At 39.2% G+C, this 17,764-nt stretch overlaps 1 protein-coding gene across 1 annotated transcript in view; it reads left to right on the top strand.

Annotated features, from left to right (window-relative positions):
- The window catches only part of CRKL (v-crk avian sarcoma virus CT10 oncogene homolog-like), a 13,931-nt gene extending 2,725 nt beyond the window's left edge, over nucleotides 1–11,206 (top strand). Inside the window, exons 2-3 of the mRNA XM_010004790.1 lie at nucleotides 1,264–1,726; nucleotides 10,462–11,206. Coding sequence (XP_010003092.1) covers nucleotides 1,264–1,726; nucleotides 10,462–10,596 — 598 coding nt within the window. The 3' untranslated portion in view covers nucleotides 10,597–11,206. The remainder of the gene's footprint in view (nucleotides 1–1,263; nucleotides 1,727–10,461) is intronic.
- Nucleotides 11,207–17,764: the final 6,558 nt, after the last annotated feature.

Raw genomic sequence — 17,764 nt, 5'->3', positions numbered from 1 at the left:
AGCAGGAATCCAAAAGCAGCAAACATGTTCCTGGCATATCTTGCAAAAATCATATGGATTTGACTTCCATCTTATTTTGCAAGTAGCAAAAGAGAATTGAAGTTGGCCAATGACATGCATTATTGTTATCATAGCTTAGGTAGTATGTATTGCTATATAAGGTTTCTGAGTGATTATTTTAATAATATGTATAATTTTGATTAAAATATATTGCAGTGAAAATAGTCTCATTTGATGAACAATCTTATATTATCACAGATAATGAAGTGACTGTATTGGACAGATGATGGACAAAATAATAAACAATTATGTGAATAAATTAAAGGTAATATAATGCTTCATAAGGCCAAGGAATATTTCTAGATTGTTAGCTTTTTCATTTCTTACTCCATTCTTACCAGTGGATGTATTTCATATTGTCTTTTATGAAGATGTCACTTTTAGGTAATTAGGTATTTAAATATGCAGCAAAGAGAAGCAGTTGAAGCTATAAAAATAAGATTAGGGCACTCTCTTCCATATTACTTTCCCGAAAAGAGGGGAAAAGTGTTGTCTCCTAAAAACACAGGGTCTGCCTGTCTCTTTTCTTAAAGAAGGGAGTTTTCAGTATAAATGTTACTGGCTGTCCCCAGAATTCTGCATTCAAGAAGTAAGATTCAATTAAAATGATGCTGTACTACCAATCAGGAAGATGACACTGGATTTGTAGCTTTTAAGTTAGAAAACTTTTTCTCATACCCACCTCTTGCTTTTGTTCCATTTTACCACTATGCTCCCTCAAATCTAGCATTTAGAGTTACTTAATTCTTTAGAAGTGGGTGATGAAATTAAAACTTGTAGATGTGACAAACTGAAGAGGATTACTCAGCTCTCCCAAGAGCCTCTCCATCCCCAGTCATCCAAAGAATTGTAATTTGGTTTTCTGTATCATGTTTTGTAACTTAAGCTACAGAATTAATTTTAATCTCTGTAAGATCCTCACAATGACCCATAACAGGTGGAAGATGATTTTGCATCATTTCTCCCAATTTTATGCATCCATGATAGATTTTTATTTGGTTTCTGGGGAAAGTAATTTGCGTATTTAAGTAATTACTTGAGAGCATGACTCAATCATGAAATGCCTCACAGGGCTACCAAGCCAATATTTTTGTTACAAAGCTGAATAAGTAATTTCTCTAATTGGTGTTCCTACTGTAAAACTGGTACTTACTGGAAGTACAAAATAATAACTTGCTTATACCAAATTTTTTTTAAACATAGGTATCCAAGCCCACCAATGGGATCTGGATCTGCCCCTGCTATGTCCACTGCAGAAGAAAATGTGGAATATGTTCGGACTCTCTATGACTTTCCTGGAAATGATGCTGAGGATCTTCCATTTAAAAAGGGTGAGATACTGGTAATTGTAGAGAAGCCAGAAGAACAGTGGTGGAGTGCCAGAAACAAAGATGGCCGGATTGGGATGATTCCTGTTCCTTATGTAGAAAAGCTAGTCAGATCTTCCATTGGGAAGCATGGAAACAGGAATTCCAACAGCTATGGTATTCCAGAACCTGCGCATGCTTATGCTCAGCCTCAAACCGCAAGTCCCCTTCCCTCAGTACCCAGTACACCTGGAGCAGTGATCAATCCTCTGCCGTCACCTCAGAATGGACCAGTCTATGCCAAAGCTATCCAAAAGAGAGTACCCTGTGCTTATGACAAGACTGCACTGGCATTAGAGGTAAGTTTTTCCTCTCAAATATTATGGTTTTCAATTGTTCTGTAGAACAAAAAACTAAGCATTGCTAGTGACAGAGTTGGTGGGGGTGACTTCACATGGAATCTTGCTTATCTACGTCAAGGGAGGCAGTTAGGTAAGTTAGGTAACGCTCTGAAGAAAGAGCTACAAAAATTGCTTCATCTGTGCCACTTCCTGTGAGAAAAGTGACCAAGTTACTTCAGGATCTGTATTTACCCTCGCTTCTTGCCTGTTCAACAGTGCAAATATGTTACAATGTTATTGGAGTGTACACATCCCACTGTGGAAGTAAGAGCTAATGAGAGGATGACTTGGCTTCTTCCTGTGCTTGCCAAAGCTTTTTAAACTCTTATTTTAATTAGAAATGTCTTCAAGACTTAGAGCTTTATTCTTTAAATGGTAAAGACTTTGTGTTACAATTCTAGTTTGACTGGCAAAAACAATGGATTGGAAAAAGTTTTTAAAGCTATATCCAGAACACTAAGACTGTTACTTTTACCCTTTGAAGGCTAACTAACCCAAAGTACAAAAATGTCTCATCTGAAAAGAGTTAGTCTCAAGCTGAAACCTGAGCATCCTACAATACTTCAAGGAGAAAAAGCAAGAAAACAAGCAAAGGAAGCAACAGCATTTTAGCAAGTAAAATAATAGTGGTTTTAAAAATACTTTTCAACTTTTCTTGTTGGTTTTACCTAATTACTTTGCAAGTTAAAGGTGTTACCTATAGCTGATACTTTTGATTGAAATTTGAAAGTTTTATTTGTGACTTCCAGTTGTTCATCATAGTTGCCCTGGTTTTCCTCCTGTACTTGTAAAACCTCTACAGATTATTACTCTTACAGGATTAAAAATTAAATATGTATCACTGGATTTTCCTTGAGTCTTATGAAAGCTAGCAGCTTATTATCTGTGAACAGTGTGTGAAAATTATCACAGGGCAAAGTGTAAATCCTCTGCCAGCTGCACTGTAACAGAAGATTCCTGCCAAAACTACTACTCATGCTTCTGAAAACAAAGCAAGGCAAGCAGCTAATTTTGTTGTTATCAATGTGTCATGGAAATTACTTCAAGGAACTTCCTTCACTGTAGGGTAGCAGAACCACTTGAAAGGATGGTCCTCAGAAATAGTTTGGGTTTTTTCACTTGCTCTTTAGTGACCTAGATAATACCATCATTTACACTCCTCTCTTATACCAGTAGAATTCATTCTCTAAGCAACATGTAGATCTGAATTGTTTTGAACCTTCAAATTACTGACATTTTGCTTGAGAGATTCTTCTCTTCCACTGAATTCTAATAGTTTATTGTCTTACGATTTTGTCTTCCACTACTGACATATTTTATCTTTCTACGTAGTCAGTTTTCTTTGCAAGTGCACCTTGCAAGGCCACACTGTGACTTCTCAAGAGGTTTCAGAAGCAGAATTCTGGGAACTGATCTACATTTTTATTAAAATCAGTGATTACAGCTTCCCTGCATCTGTCCACGCATAGGGAACGCTAGCAACCACATTACAGCAATTTATTATTTTTTGTCACGTGTACTACTCAAAGAAAAAAAATCCAACTTTTTCACTATCTTCCTTCAGATTGCCTAACACCTGTTGAAGTCTGATGTTGTATTTAATCCCAACCCTGTCTAAATAATCTGGACTATTTGAAGCTTCTGTTTTGTAAGAGTCCTGAAAGTAGCTAGTGGCAGGGAAAGAACAAGTTATGGGAATGTTTTGGGGAAGAAAGTGAATGGTGTTCTTTCAAAATAATAGTATTTGACAGTACTGCACCTTGGTATGGGTGTGCTCAGACACACAGTTCAGTTTGTACAGGTAGAACACCTGCTTAATAAAATTATACACTGCCTGATTGTGTAATCTCAGTTCAACGGATAAAACAATATGAGAGCAAAATATCTGGTTCACTGGCTCTAGCCTTGTGTCGTCAGCACCCAGACAGGACTTAAAAGGAAGAGAATACCATCTGGAGTGAATAAAGCTATGGCATAGTCATCTGCTTGACTTCCTTCTAAGTGAAGGGATGTCATTCTCCTATGTTCAGCTTGAAAATGGGAGCTCTGCTTGCAAGTCCAGTTTTTCTGTTGCACACTACTGTTTACATAAGCTGTCAGCAGTTTTGCTTAAGAGAAGATAAAGATTCATTACCTTTTACAGAGAAGTTGCTTTCTAAGGAAAGTGTACTTTTAAAAAAAATTTTCACATGAAAAATGTAAATTGTAAAACAATATTCTACTGAAAATCTGAAGCAAGATCTGTTTGCTTGGGTGATGATGGAGCATTTAACTTTTAAACAGTATTTTTAGGTGCAACAGTTTTAAGGGCAACTACGATATTGTTCCTTTAAAGGTGCTAGTTAATATGGTATTACATACCATATTAACCCTATTATTACAACTTGGACTTGCTGGGCTAAAATTATTTTGCAATCTTATTGGTATTATTGAATGACTAATGTCTATATGTTGATTTAGCCTTACTGCATTGTATGCTCTACTGTTATTCTCTAAAATAAAATAAATAGTAATCTATTTATAAGGTAAAATAAAAAGTATAGCTACTATCTCAAAGTGTACAGTTGATATACATATAACTTTGGGCATCTCCCTGCGCCAGGGAACAAGTAGTAAACCCTGTGATAAATCAGATTTATTTTTAAGCTTTACATACACTGTTACCTGTTTAGTTAGTTACTCTAGCAGTTCAGATTTAATGTTTTTAAGGAAATTACTTACGTCTGCAGTTCTTCACTGCAACTACTTCACTATTAACATGTGTAGTATTTTCCTGGATACTGTATAAAAAAAACCCAAAACCCCAACCAAACCACCAAAAAAACCTCCAGCCACCTAGATCTGTTTCTTTACTTGTGTGCTTCTAGCCAAGAAGCAATTTCCTTCCTTTCTGGTGCTCTAGAGGAAGGAGTATGAAGGACAAGGATACAGTGTCCTGTATTTGCTGGGACTGTGACTCTGCATTACAGGGTTACATACTGTTGTTCTTCAGTCCTTCTTTTCTTTGGGAAAACTAAGAGGGCAATCCTGTGTTCAAAGGTTATCCAGGATAACACTCTAAGATGATGATTAATTTTGTAAGAGCATAGATTCTTTGGCACTATAACTGTGGTACAGGGCAACCAAGTCTGCCTTAAAGTTTCTTAGCATTTAATAACCTGTAGTTGTGTAGCTAGCCAGTTCACAGTAACATGCCAGGGAAGCCTTGTTTGAAACTGGCCTGATCCAACCACCTCCTGAGGTCCATGCAGTGCCCAGGAGACTAAGACCTGATGTGTTTTACGTTAAAGGAGCTTATCTCATGGTAGTTGGGTACTTCTTTGGATCTAAAGTAGTTAATTGATTGTTAAGTTCTACGCAACAAAGTTCTTTATGTCCAGCATAGACAGTTGATAAACTAATGGTGGATAATTCACTTAAAAATTAATGAACTGTTTGAAGGTTGATTAAAGACATGAACTACAAATTCCAAATTCACTTATGAAATGGAATGAAATGGCATAATGGAACCTGAAAATGGGAGACCAGCAGCAGTCACTAGATATACGTCTGCCCCGTGTCGAAAAAATGGTTCTTAAATACACTGCAAACACTGTAGTGTTACAGACCATTCTGAAGATAGTAGTAGTTCTAGAGTTCATCTCCATACTTAACATGATAGCATTAGGGAATCCAAAAATTGTTTCTATTAAAGAAGAGCTTCACAATATATTTCTAGAAAAGTTTTTATTCTAATTATGCCTTTTTCTAGACCTCTGCCAGCATTATAGTATTAAGTAGTTTGTGTTCCTCACGTATCAAACATAAACATGTATATTTGCTAGTACAGAGTTAACCTGTAACTGAAATATTTTGATGAAATAAATATCCATTCATCGTAATTATATAACCGACTCACAGTATTTCTCTTGAGCTTGTTACAACGAGGTTACAGTCAACTTTTTTCCTCTTCAAAGGAAAGTTGAGACAAGTAGGCCAAAATGTGCTAGTAGTAGAACTTCCTTAATTAGGAAATTAGGCTACTTTTTTCACTAGACAGCAAGCTTTGTGCTTTTCTTAAGCCAAGGAGTCTTAATATTGCTGTGCTAAACATTAAAATGGATCTAACCCACTAGGTCTAGATTTTAAGCAAAATATTGGGCCTCTACTTGTGTAGCACGAAGTGTTGATCTGAGCTTTAGTTCCAATAACTAGTTTCCAAATTGAAAGTGACATTGGTAGCAAGACTCCTCTGTGCTGACATGCACCAACTTTTCACTGCACTGCCTTTGAAAATACAACTGACAATTACTTCAGAGACTATGCATGCAATCTTAATCTTTGACACTTCCTTTTCGAAAGTTATTGATGGTTCCTATCATGACACTACTGTGCCTCACAATTCAATACATTTTCACTCTCAGAACTGCTCAGGGTTTGTTTTCAGATGAAACAGAAAGCAACACTGATAACCTAGACAAGATCCTGTGCTACAGTGAGATTCAGTGTGGCTCACAAATGATGGTCTATAGTAGTTTTGAGCTCTCCAAGTTCTGTACAATCCCAACAGCTGGCTACCATCAGCTAATGAAAAGCAGCACTTGCTCTGTGGTGCTGCAGCCCCATCTCCAGCCATTGCCCTAGCTATATTTGAAGTGCAAGCTTCTATTGTTTTCTCTGTTCCTAGATGAGGCTAGATAAATTGCATCTAGGGCTTCAACATTTCTGTGCTACCCTTTAACCTGCTTTCATGTCTTAAGAATAGTTGAAGGTCTTTTCTCTGAACTACTATGATTCTTTTGTTTGGGCATCAACTATTCTTCCTCTGGCTTACATCATCAGAAGTGAAGGATCATTAAGCTGTGCTTTCAGCATTTTGGTTATATTGAATCTTCCAATATTTAAAGCACCAGCGACTTCAGTGTCACTGTCTCCTGTTTGTAGTGCAACTGAACTCTGCCTCTTCTGTGTAGCTCAGTTTTATACCTTTGAGGGACAATAAGATAAAGTTGAGCCTTATTTATTATTCAGAACAGGCAGCTGGTCTGAAAAAAATTATTTTGGTTCTAATACTAGTGTTGCCAAAGGAGGTGAGTTGTGACCCTAGTTAGGATAATGACTGAGATTCAACACCCCATGGATTCCAGAGCACAGGATGTTTTCTACAGCTACTGACCCAGGGAGATAAAATGATGATTTAGAATTATAATGCATTTTTATCTCCTTAAACTTATATGACAGTAGTCAATCAGCCATAGAACTGTTAACATACAATTGTTGGAGCATCTGTAGAACATTGAATTGGTTGACTGTGCGACCAAAACAGCATGCAGGAAACATTGTGTATGAATCAGCTTCAAATGGAAGACAGGTATAGAAGAGTCTGGAGTGAATGAAGTAACCTTTCTGACTGGCATGTTCCACAGCTTCTGTTGCCCCAGGGCTTTGAATTCATGCTGTAACAGGGACATAATGAAAGGATGCTATCTAAAATAGCATCTCAGATACATTTTGATTTTTATCATTTGGGTGGAACCAAATAGCTGCGTTTCAGAAGTATTACTCATTCCAGCAGTTGAGGCTTCTATCCAGTGATACCGACATGCTTTACAAGTGAATTAGCTTATCCGGGAGATGCTGAGACTAAGGAAGCATTATCCTAATTTATAGATAAGGGCCATGAGCTGTCCAGAGTCATACAGGAAGTTTGTGGCAGAGATGAGAATAGAACCAGGTCTCCTGACTCTGTCCTGTGCCTAATCATAAGACAATCCTTCTGACTGGCTTAAAATATTCCCTGAAAAAAACTGTGTATTAAAGTCTTTTATTGGGAGATCACTTCACCTGACCATATTATATATATGCTTTAAAAAGCTATTATCAACTACTGCTTTTAGTTAGCACTTTGGGAAAAAATATATATAAACTGCTTGACTAGGTTCCTCTAGACATTTATCAAAATGGAAGTCTTTAACATTAAGAATCATTAATTACTCTGTCATGACATCAAGGTGCCTTCTCCAAAAATCCTGTTTCAACATGCTGTTTCATTTAATCTTCTCATGGGAACTATGGGTTTTTAAAAAAATAATATAGCACAAGAGGATATTCAGAATCTTTCATTAAAAAAAATATTCTCAAAAATAATAGAAAGTTATTGCAAATCAGTTTACTATTCTAGTGGTTCTCGGTGCATTGGAGTATTTTTAGAGTAGCTTTTCTCAGCTAGCACTAGTTGATGGCAGATACTGATTTGTAGCAACTTTGCCCACCCAGCAGTCAGAAGAGCATTTTACATTGTTAATCTACATGGCAATTTGTTGCATCGCAATAGATTAAGTGTCAATATTTTTTTCACCCTGCTGAAGCAGGACCTCCAAGCTTGCTCACATTGTAGAAATCATTCTCAGTCAAATTGATGATGGATATGTTTTTCTAGAGCTTCAAAATAAATAATGGATTTATCTCTACAGCACTTCAGCAAAATTAAATTGTCAGACTCTCAGAAAATGCAAGCCCATGTTTTTGATCTAGTATACTACAGATTATGTTTTTTCTTCCATGAATAAGGTTAAAACATTTGAGAGTGGACAGGTTTTATGGTGTGGTGCAAATGCAGCTTTTTATTACGTTTTTACTGTTGCAACATTGGCTGCATCTTCTTGAATTGGGTTCCAAATCTTGGATCTGCCTTCAAGGGTTATTTAAATCTAGCAATATAACACTGAGTATTTATAGATGTTACCAGCCTTTTCCTAAAGAGACATTTGTTAGGTTCCTGTTATGGTCATCTTGTTACTATTTAAAGCATTCTCTAGCCTTTCTATTCAGTGAAAAGTCTGACAAATTGTGCTTTTTAGCAAATCCACAGTTCAGGCATGCTGCAGTAGTTGGGGTGAGATGAAAACCAGTCAAATTAATGCTCTTTGTCTGAGCCCACTTGTGGGCAGTGTATAGCTGCTTCATAGTGTATGCTGGCTTCATGTTTGAGTTCAGGAACAGCAGAAGTAAATATGTTCATTTAAGAAAGTAATATGGTTTCAGTTATATCCCAGGAACTTCAGGAAATTCAGAGGGGTTTCTCCTCTTAAAAATGTAAGGTTACAGCTGCTCTAAGTGTGACAGTGTCACACTTGCTGGGGGGCAGTGGGAGGTGGTGCAGTGAGGTGGTGCAGATGGGACACAGATAACCTTAAAAGTAGTGGAGGAAAAGTGAGGGGGTGAGCTACACATTTTGCTTAAATGTCTAATTTCATTCTAATATGCAACACGAAGCTTAAATCTCTAAAATGGTTTCAATTTTTGGGAAGTTTTAAGAAGTAGAGCACTGAAAGACTGCCAAGGAGTTTATTATGATATCTTAAACTTCACTTAAGAATTCTTGCTTCTGAGCGATCTTCAAAAAATATCTATTGGAGTAACAGTATCTGGTTTAAAGAGGCTTCAGATCATCTAGTGATGCACACACTATTCTGTAAACTCAGGGTCTCTTCCTTCAACAGAAAATACACAGGTCTTACCTTAGAAGTTTTAATCTAACACCCTTAGCCAAGGTTCTTAAACTATCTGCAACAGTTCTAAATTCCAATATTATTTAGATAATGTACACAAATGGTTATACATATTCTATCAGGACTAAAATCTATTTTTTTTCTAAATAAGATCAAAGCTGGTTACCTTTGGATTTCACAGAAGTAGCTTGGTAAGCCGAGACTCAAGGACGGAGCCAGGCTAAGAGAGAAACTTACAAACTGTTGGCATTGGTCACAGGCTGGTTCTACTTGTGAAATTAGTCATTAGCTGCTAATGTCAGTTTTCTAATATTTACCATAGTTACCACACAGAGGAAAGAAACAGGAAGGGAGGTGTAAAGTTAGAGAGTTGCTGCAATAGAACACACGTTCAGCTATTCTGAAGCATTTAAGGGAGAAGTGAATATTTAAACACTACTTATCAAAATCAATATTTCACTTTGTAAACTACCCTCATCCAAATTAACTACAGGTGTTGAACAATGGTAAGAGTGTAATTTATGATCACCTGGGCTGTTGTTTCTTGCTTGATCATAGTTTAGCTTTTCTCTTCTTTTACTACCAAATACAAAGAGACACATTTAAGGTAGGAAAGGCCAGACACTGGAGGAAGTAGAAGTGAAAACAACAAATAAAGCTAGAATATGCACATCTCATCCATTTTTTTTAAAGTTTGAGGTTGCATTTACCTATTTCAGAAATGCATCATTATTTTAGAAACTACAGAATCTTCCTAGATGGTGAATTTCAAGTAATGGTTTCTTTGCCACAGGAATTCTAGTTTGAAAAACTAAATTTCCTTTGAAATAAGCCAGCTGATGCTAAAACCAGTATCTTTGAAATGGATGTTGCATCTCATGACTGATGATAGTTTTTTTTATATCTAAGCTAAATAGATTGTTGCACAAAGTTACAAGCTTTCCTATAGAAAAAGGTGTAGTTCAGCAATTAGTCTAAATGTATGAATATACATTTAGTTAAGAGCCTGAAAAAGAATGCAGACTACATGCTTATGTTTAGGAGCAAAACATTGGTGTTTTAGTTAAGTAAAAGTAACTTTTCAATTAAACCTTATGCCAAGAAGAGGGGAGGGGCTTTTTTCTGCCTGTGATGGGACTGTATGTGTTGTTCCTCTTCATTTGCTTCCCATGTGTGATAACTTGTTTTTTCTAAATTATGCAGGTTGGAGATATTGTGAAGGTGACAAGGATGAACATAAATGGTCAGTGGGAAGGAGAAGTCAACGGTCGAAAAGGTCTCTTCCCATTCACGCATGTCAAAATATTTGACCCTCAAAACCCAGATGAGAATGAATGATTCCCTCTGCCCAATTTTCATTGCTGCTTCATTTTCCTGGCTATCATTAGGATTGTTTGAGGTGGGATGATGACTTGGTGGCACATTGCTAGCATTGCCCATTTCCCAGCTTGCTGCAGTTTGACGGTTCTTTTAATATACATTTGGAATACATACAACTGAAGTCACTGCCTGACCTTCATACCATAGTTGCATCATCCAGAATTTAGTTTCACTTTTAAAACTCTATTGGGCCTTAAGCTGGAGAAGACTGAACCAGTATAGAGCAGAGAAGTATAAGAAGAAAACCTTTCCTGTTGAGACTGCCACAGACTTTTCCTGGCTTGCTCAGTAGAAAGAGCCCAATCTTAGATCAAACATGCAACTTGTGCGTTACTGTCCAACAAAAAGCAACAACAAAAATGCAATTTTAGGACTGAAGAAGACTTAATTTTAAGAGAACCTGTCCTAAGGTAGTACATTTAAAATGATGGTCTCTTTAAAGGACAATAATTGAAGCTTATGTATTCTAAGCAGTTGTATTAGAAGCTGCTTTTTTCTGTTAACTCTCAAGCTTGTTGTTGACCTTCCTGAAACAGTGTGTGTTAAATTCAAATAACCATTGATTGAACTGTACTGAAGCTGAGGCATTTATTTATAAGGAAACTTAGGAGGGGTTGATACTTGTAACCTGTTTTTGACATACTTAAAGCATTTCTGTTGATTTTTGCAAGCACTAACTGTAGAAAATGAGTTTTAAAGGGAAACACTTTGGCTGGTCTACATACAGCTCTCCTGAAGTTTTGAAAGTCTAGCTTTACTATTACAGAAATGCTAGTCACCAAGCTGTTAGTTGGTAGACAGATTGATCAGATTGCCATAGTGTGGAGAGGTAGAAGTGGGACAGAAGAACTTGGTAAATACTGATGAAATCCTCTTATTTAAACATACACCTTTTATACCCATTTCTCTGCAGCCTCCCTTATCTCTCTAAAGTTTCCCAGCTATGCCAGCCCCAGCTCATTGAAAGCTCCTTTTCAAACACAGTACCTTTTTTCTAGGGTATCTCCATGTTGCTGTGCTTCTTTTCCAGAGCTGCTTTCATCTTCTTCTTTTTTTTTTTTCCCCCCTTCCTTTTTTTCCTTGCTTGCATCCTACATCCTCTGCATGCTGCCATCATCTTTAACCCTTCCAAATGAGTTGGCTCTGGTTTATATATGCCCCAGACCCCTCCCCTCCCAGCATCCTCTAGAAAATGGTTAATTGGAGACGGTTGCCTGGGTTCCCACATGTGATAAATGAATGCTCAGGCTGAAGGAGGCCACAAAGGTGTTATCAGTGTAGCTTCTTTCCCTTTTTCTGTACATAAGCTGTACTGCTGTAATTGTATTTACAGTAGGGAACTGCATGGCTGCAGCTAAAGAAGTACAATTCATGCCATGCAGGTGAAGTTCATAGCCTGTGTACAGGATATGAAAGCTTGGGTACAGTGGTACCCTGTGCCACTGCCTTTACTTGTAGTTTGTAGGTGAACTGGAATGCTCTCTTAAAAATAATGGAACACTGAAGTAACAGAATACAGAAAGACTGCAAGGACAAAACAGCCCTTTTCAGGCAGCCTGGTTAAAGAAAAATGGCTGTTGTGGAAGCTGACAGGAAAACAGCAGCCCCCATTTTTCAAGTTTGAAGGTTGTCAGTTGTAGCAAAATGGGAAGCTTCAGACACCTGCAGAATCTCACCAGTTCTTATAAATGTCAAATCATATAAAAGTTGTTGTCTTAAGTTCCAGCATGTTTTCTTGTTGATTTGTGTTGCTTAATCCTAATAAAAGCACGGTGTTCTTAAGTCATGTGAAAGTGCCATGAGATCCTTAATTGGAAGGCACTGAAGAAATGCAAAAATGCCATTTGCAACAAGACATTCACAGTGCCGGGGTTTTTAAAGAAGTTTCTCTGTTCATCTGGTAGCTATTTTCTGTAGTATTGATCAAGTGGCTGACAGTCTAGAAGTTCTTGTAGAGCATTTTACTACCAAATTAACTGTGAAGTAGAGTAGCATTGACTGAAGTGTTTGGTGCTGTAAGAGTAATTCTTGACTACAGGCATTGACATTTTTGTCTTGCAAAGAAAAGCTATGCAGCTCTCTTAACTAAAGAAGGTCATGCTTTTCTGTGCCCCAACTATACCCAGAAGTTTACCACAGAGATTGTACTACTGAAAGTCATCTTTTGAATACAAAAACTGCACTAAACTCAGTCTGCTGCAGAGAAATCTTATTTCAGACCTGACCTAGTTACAGGCACCTCTTCAGAAGACTGATTGTAGAATTCTTCCTTTGCATGGTAAATAAATACTGTGAGATTTGAGATCTTGAACACAGCTTTGAACCTGTTTTGTTTTTTTTTTCACTGAAATAAATGTCTTGACTCATCCCCTCAAGGAATAAGGTGTACACTTTGAACACAAGCACTGTTTTAGGTTTAATTATGTCCTGATACTGCAGAAAAGCATATTTAACCTTCAAAACTATGCAAAGCGTGTGTGTAGAAGTATCTGATGCAACAACAAGAATTCTTATATGTCTGTGAACCTGGCTGTAGGCCACAGATGAACAGTGTTCCTCTGAGTAGCAGCGGTGTGGTTCAGGTATGTTAAGTGCTGTTTCATGTAACATACTGACCAGCCTGAGTGGACTGTAACCTTGCTTCAAAAGGTGTTTTTGCTATTTTACTATGAAACAAGTATTTTCATATAAAGCCTGCATTTGATCAGTCTGTGCTTCTCTTTGAAGGACTCTGGATTCCCAGTGGCTTGTTGCTTGCTTATGTGTGTGCTGTCTGTTGCTTTATGAAACCTCTTACATTTGAGTGATCACCCATCAGTGTCACTGTCCTTGGATGTGTGAGGTTCACTTACTGTGACGCATGAGAGCCTGCAAGGGGTGGCTTCAATCTATGCATCATTACAGTTGTTCTTACTTTTCAATTAGGAGCTGGTTTAATTACGTGGTGCCACAAGAGTTAACTATCATGAAGGGATTACTGTTGGACTTCCTCCTGTTATGTACATGTGTAAATAGACGTTGAAGCCTCTTGACCAGTCTGAAAGTTTAAATGAAAACTGTTTTAATCAGTGTCCATCACTGGATAAGCGCTAATTTAATTCATGATTGTTTACAAATTGGGAAAGAATAAACAAAAGGGAATATCCTGTTTGGGTTGGGGCTCTGAAGAGCCTGAGCATTATTTTTGTAAAGGGAAAAATAGCATTCTTTGTGCCATTTCATGTGCCTGTAAAGTAATTTTTTATATTGTATTAACATCCTGGGAACGAGTGGGCTGCCTTTGTTTTCTAGTCTAGTCAAGTTTTCAAGCATTTTCCTCAATACCTGCATTTGAAAGTGAGACCTGCCTAAAAGACTGCCTTTTGGGACCAGTGGAAGCATTCTTGTATAGTTGTCATTTTCTGTTTACTTGTGTTAAACGGAAGTGTGTTTTGGGACAAGGATACAATTATGGCAGTGGGAAAGGTGGCCTTGTATTTGAGACAGTCTTCACTGTGTAAACTTAAAAACACAATATGTAATTTAAAGACCATGATCTTCAGGCAATAATATTAAGTGTAAGCTTTTAAAGTTTATTTTGGGGATCATAGCTTGTTTTATTTTTTGTGCTATGAGATTAACAGTATTAAATGAATTATATTCTTAGAATATATGGAGTGTCTTTTCTTAAGATTAGTGCCTTTTTAATTTCTTATTCCACTTAATTCATAGAACTGGTCCCAACATCAAGCCACTGGTTTCTTTTTTTTTTTTTCCCCAGTGCCCTATTTGTACAGTCTAAATAAAACTTGCCTCGACTTACATTATTATTTGTTGTCTGTAGTCTTAAAACCTTGACTATAGTAGCAGAGCATTTATATCCTTACTCTGACATTGTGCTGCTCTGTTTTGTGGCTGTGAGTGTCAAGCCAGGTTTTCCAGAATCAAAGGAAGAACTAAGCAGGAGAAAATGCTGTTGCCAGGCTGAATGATACTCTCCTACTGCATCCTTGTGCCTCTTCTCAGACCACACTGCTGTGCTCTGAAGGGTCACCTGAAAAAGATGCATCTCTGGTTATACAGATCATGGCTGTCTCCTCCACCCCACACCTGACACTTGGGTGCTCTTCCTGTCACTATTTAACGCTGCTCTTCTGCCAAGGCTCTTGAAGGTCTCTGTAGGAGCCATGGAGAGAAACCTTTTCCTGTCATACCCTTGACTGTGCTTGTGACTGCATTGTGCATACACTTTGAATTTACCTTGTTACTGGTTGAGTAAATAAGGTGTAACCTGTGCAGGTGCTGGGAAGTGGAATGGCTGGAGTTTTCGCTTCTGTGGAAAGGTGTCAGCACAACATGTTTTTAGGATCTGCTTTTGCAAGGCAAACCCAGGAGCTTGTCTTTTCCCTTTTTACAGTCAATTCAGATCAAGAATAGCACTAACTAGAACTTAAGGTTAAGATCTGGGATCCTTCAGTTAAATCATTAGCAGTGTGTTGAAAGCTGAAGTGATCTTATTTATGTAGGAGAAAAACTTAGGAGGAACATCAGAGACAGCTTCTGCAAAGGAGAAGCCTGAAAGCCTGTATTGTCTCCCTTGACTGTAGGTATGTTCACACTCTAGTGTTTGTCTTCTCTGAAGTACAGATTTCCATGCGGTGTTAATAAACATTCATAGCCAACTCTGCATAGTGTCTTATCATCAACTATCCATGCTTTGCAAGTTACATTGCAGAGAAAACATCAGTATTTCAAATACTGCAGGAACAGCTAGGTGCACATGGTAGGCCTGACAGCCCTGCTTCATACTACTTTGTACTCCTTTGGCTTTCAAGTCAACCAGATGCTAGCTGGTTACTGGAGCAGTTACCTTCAAGAGCTCTTGCTTTACTGGTTACGTAGCAAGACCAAGTGTCCCATCCCATTACACTAACCATCTGCTCCCACAGACTAGATGGCAGCAGCACTGCTCCTGTCTGAGGAGAGATGTGCGCAGTGCAGTGACAGGATGTGCTGCAGGTCCCTCCTAACTCAAGGATGGGCCACCAGCAGCATCTGCCCGAGTCCTGCTAACCACAGAACTCTGGCATCTACACACTCATAGCCAGGGGCCTGGAGAAGTTTAAAATACTTGTGTTCTGTACAGGAAAAACTATTTGCCTCAAAATGCATCAGGTGTCACAAAGTGTCAATTTGCACTACTCTGCATTGATGGGAGTCCACAACAAACCTCCATTCCTTGATTGCATCATGGGCTTGATAGCAACTGCTTTCCCACTGGAGCCAGTGGGGTTCTGCGCTGCTTTGGGCTGGCACGTGTCAGCTACCAGAAGGGAGAGATGCTGCAGTCCCAGTGGGCTGTGGGGGACTGGGATTTGTCCCTGCATTTTACAGGGCAGGCTGCTCCCTGCCTGCTGCACAGGAATCCCCAGTAGCAGACACCATCCACCACCTGTAACCAGTTCTGTCTTCCCCATGCCCAGCTTCCTACCCCTGACACTGATGTCCCAGCTACCTAAGGCTCCCACAACAGCCAGGTTCATTCATCAAAATGTCAAAGGTAACAAGAAACAAGCATTAACTCAAGCTGGGTTTATTTCTGGCTTACCTGCATACAGGCTTTCACTAATTTAAATCTGAACTAGTTTAGTTAGGTCAGTCTAACAACAGGCCATAGAAGCCTTAATTTTGAGGTGCAGGCTAGCTAGGATGAGCTGGGCTTACAAGTTTGTCACCCTTATTTAATTAAAAGCTTTTCTTTCTAAACCAGTGCAACAACAAACACCCCTTTAGATTCAACCAGAGGTATGCCTGCTTGAGTTTACACCATTAGGAAATAGGCCTAAATACACTCAAATAAAATAACTGCCACAGCAAAAGAGAGTTTCCTTGTAATTTTTTACATGACTTACAATAGTGTGGATTATGCACATGAAAACTCTTCAGGTTTGCATTCACCAGCAGAGATGGCTCACCTTGGAGCAGCTGTAGTAATTTCTGTCCCTCACTGTCCCCTCTGCCTTTTTTTAGAGGGCAGATCAGCTGCTCCTATAGCAGCTGTTGAACCACAAGCCCCCACTCAGTGTGGTAAGGTAAAGCAGTTCCCATTTCAGGTTACCTTAATACCCTGAGCTGCAGCAGTCACTGTGCCAACAGCTGAGCCCTCCTGCAGGACTGTGAGCCCAAGAGGGACAGGCAGGTGGCAGGAAAAGAAACCACCACAGCTGTCCCAAAGTGAGTCTCCTGCTCCAAAATCTGAGCCTATAGCCAAAGTTGCACCAACTATTGTAACAGACTGTTGTGTGCCCACCTTGAGTCAGGTTATCAGCTCCAGCTCCACCACCCTCTGTGGGAGCAGCCTGGCAATCTGGCGACCACCCCTGTGACTTGGACCCATCACCACCTTGAGGGGCTCCTGCTCCAGACTGGCACAACCCTGGAGCTAAAAGCTGAGCTGCTGCCCCTGCTCTGCATGGTGGTGGCTGCTCAGCCCCTCCTGTGGCACACACAGCCTCACCTGTGGCTCATGCCATCCACAGTGCTTCCCAGGCAGGGAGGGGGAGCGAGCCATGACAGGGAATTAAGGCAGTGCTCTCCTCAGATAACCTTCCCAGCACCTGCTTGCTTCATTCCAAGCATTTTGTAACCAGAACCCTCCCTGCACGAGTTATTAGTTTAACTTGCTGCTGGCACACCAGACAATTGGGATCAGAGCTAAATCTGGGCTATCCACAGGGAACCAGCTCCTGCTTTGTACGTCCTGGCTGGTCCAACAAGGGCAGCTGAAAGTCAGCACTGAAAAATCCTCCACTTGTAATCCTGTATTTGGTCTAGAAATTAAGCACTAAAGCAGAAGAGAAAGCATGGATCCCAGGGACTGTTGCGGCCCTTCCACTGCACTGTTTCCCAATCTATGCTACCTAATGACTCCACCCCACACCCTGAGGCAAGAAGAGCTCTTGCTGGCATGGAATGGTGAGTCAGAGGAGAGGATGCTGTTTGGACAAGACAGAAGGGACTGACAGAAGTGAACAACAGGAGCTGGTCTGAAACTCTTGGCACTTGACTCCCACTCAGTCCACCAGCACTTACAGCACAGCCAACAAGACCCCCAGGGATGCTCCCAACAGAAGTGACAAACTCAGCC

This window comes from Chaetura pelagica, unplaced genomic scaffold (assembly GCF_000747805.2).
Source record: "Chaetura pelagica isolate M959 unplaced genomic scaffold, ChaPel_1.0 scaffold249, whole genome shotgun sequence".
In the NCBI taxonomy this organism is placed as follows: Eukaryota; Metazoa; Chordata; class Aves; order Apodiformes; family Apodidae; genus Chaetura; species Chaetura pelagica.
This window is presented reverse-complemented; position numbering and strand designations above follow the sequence as displayed.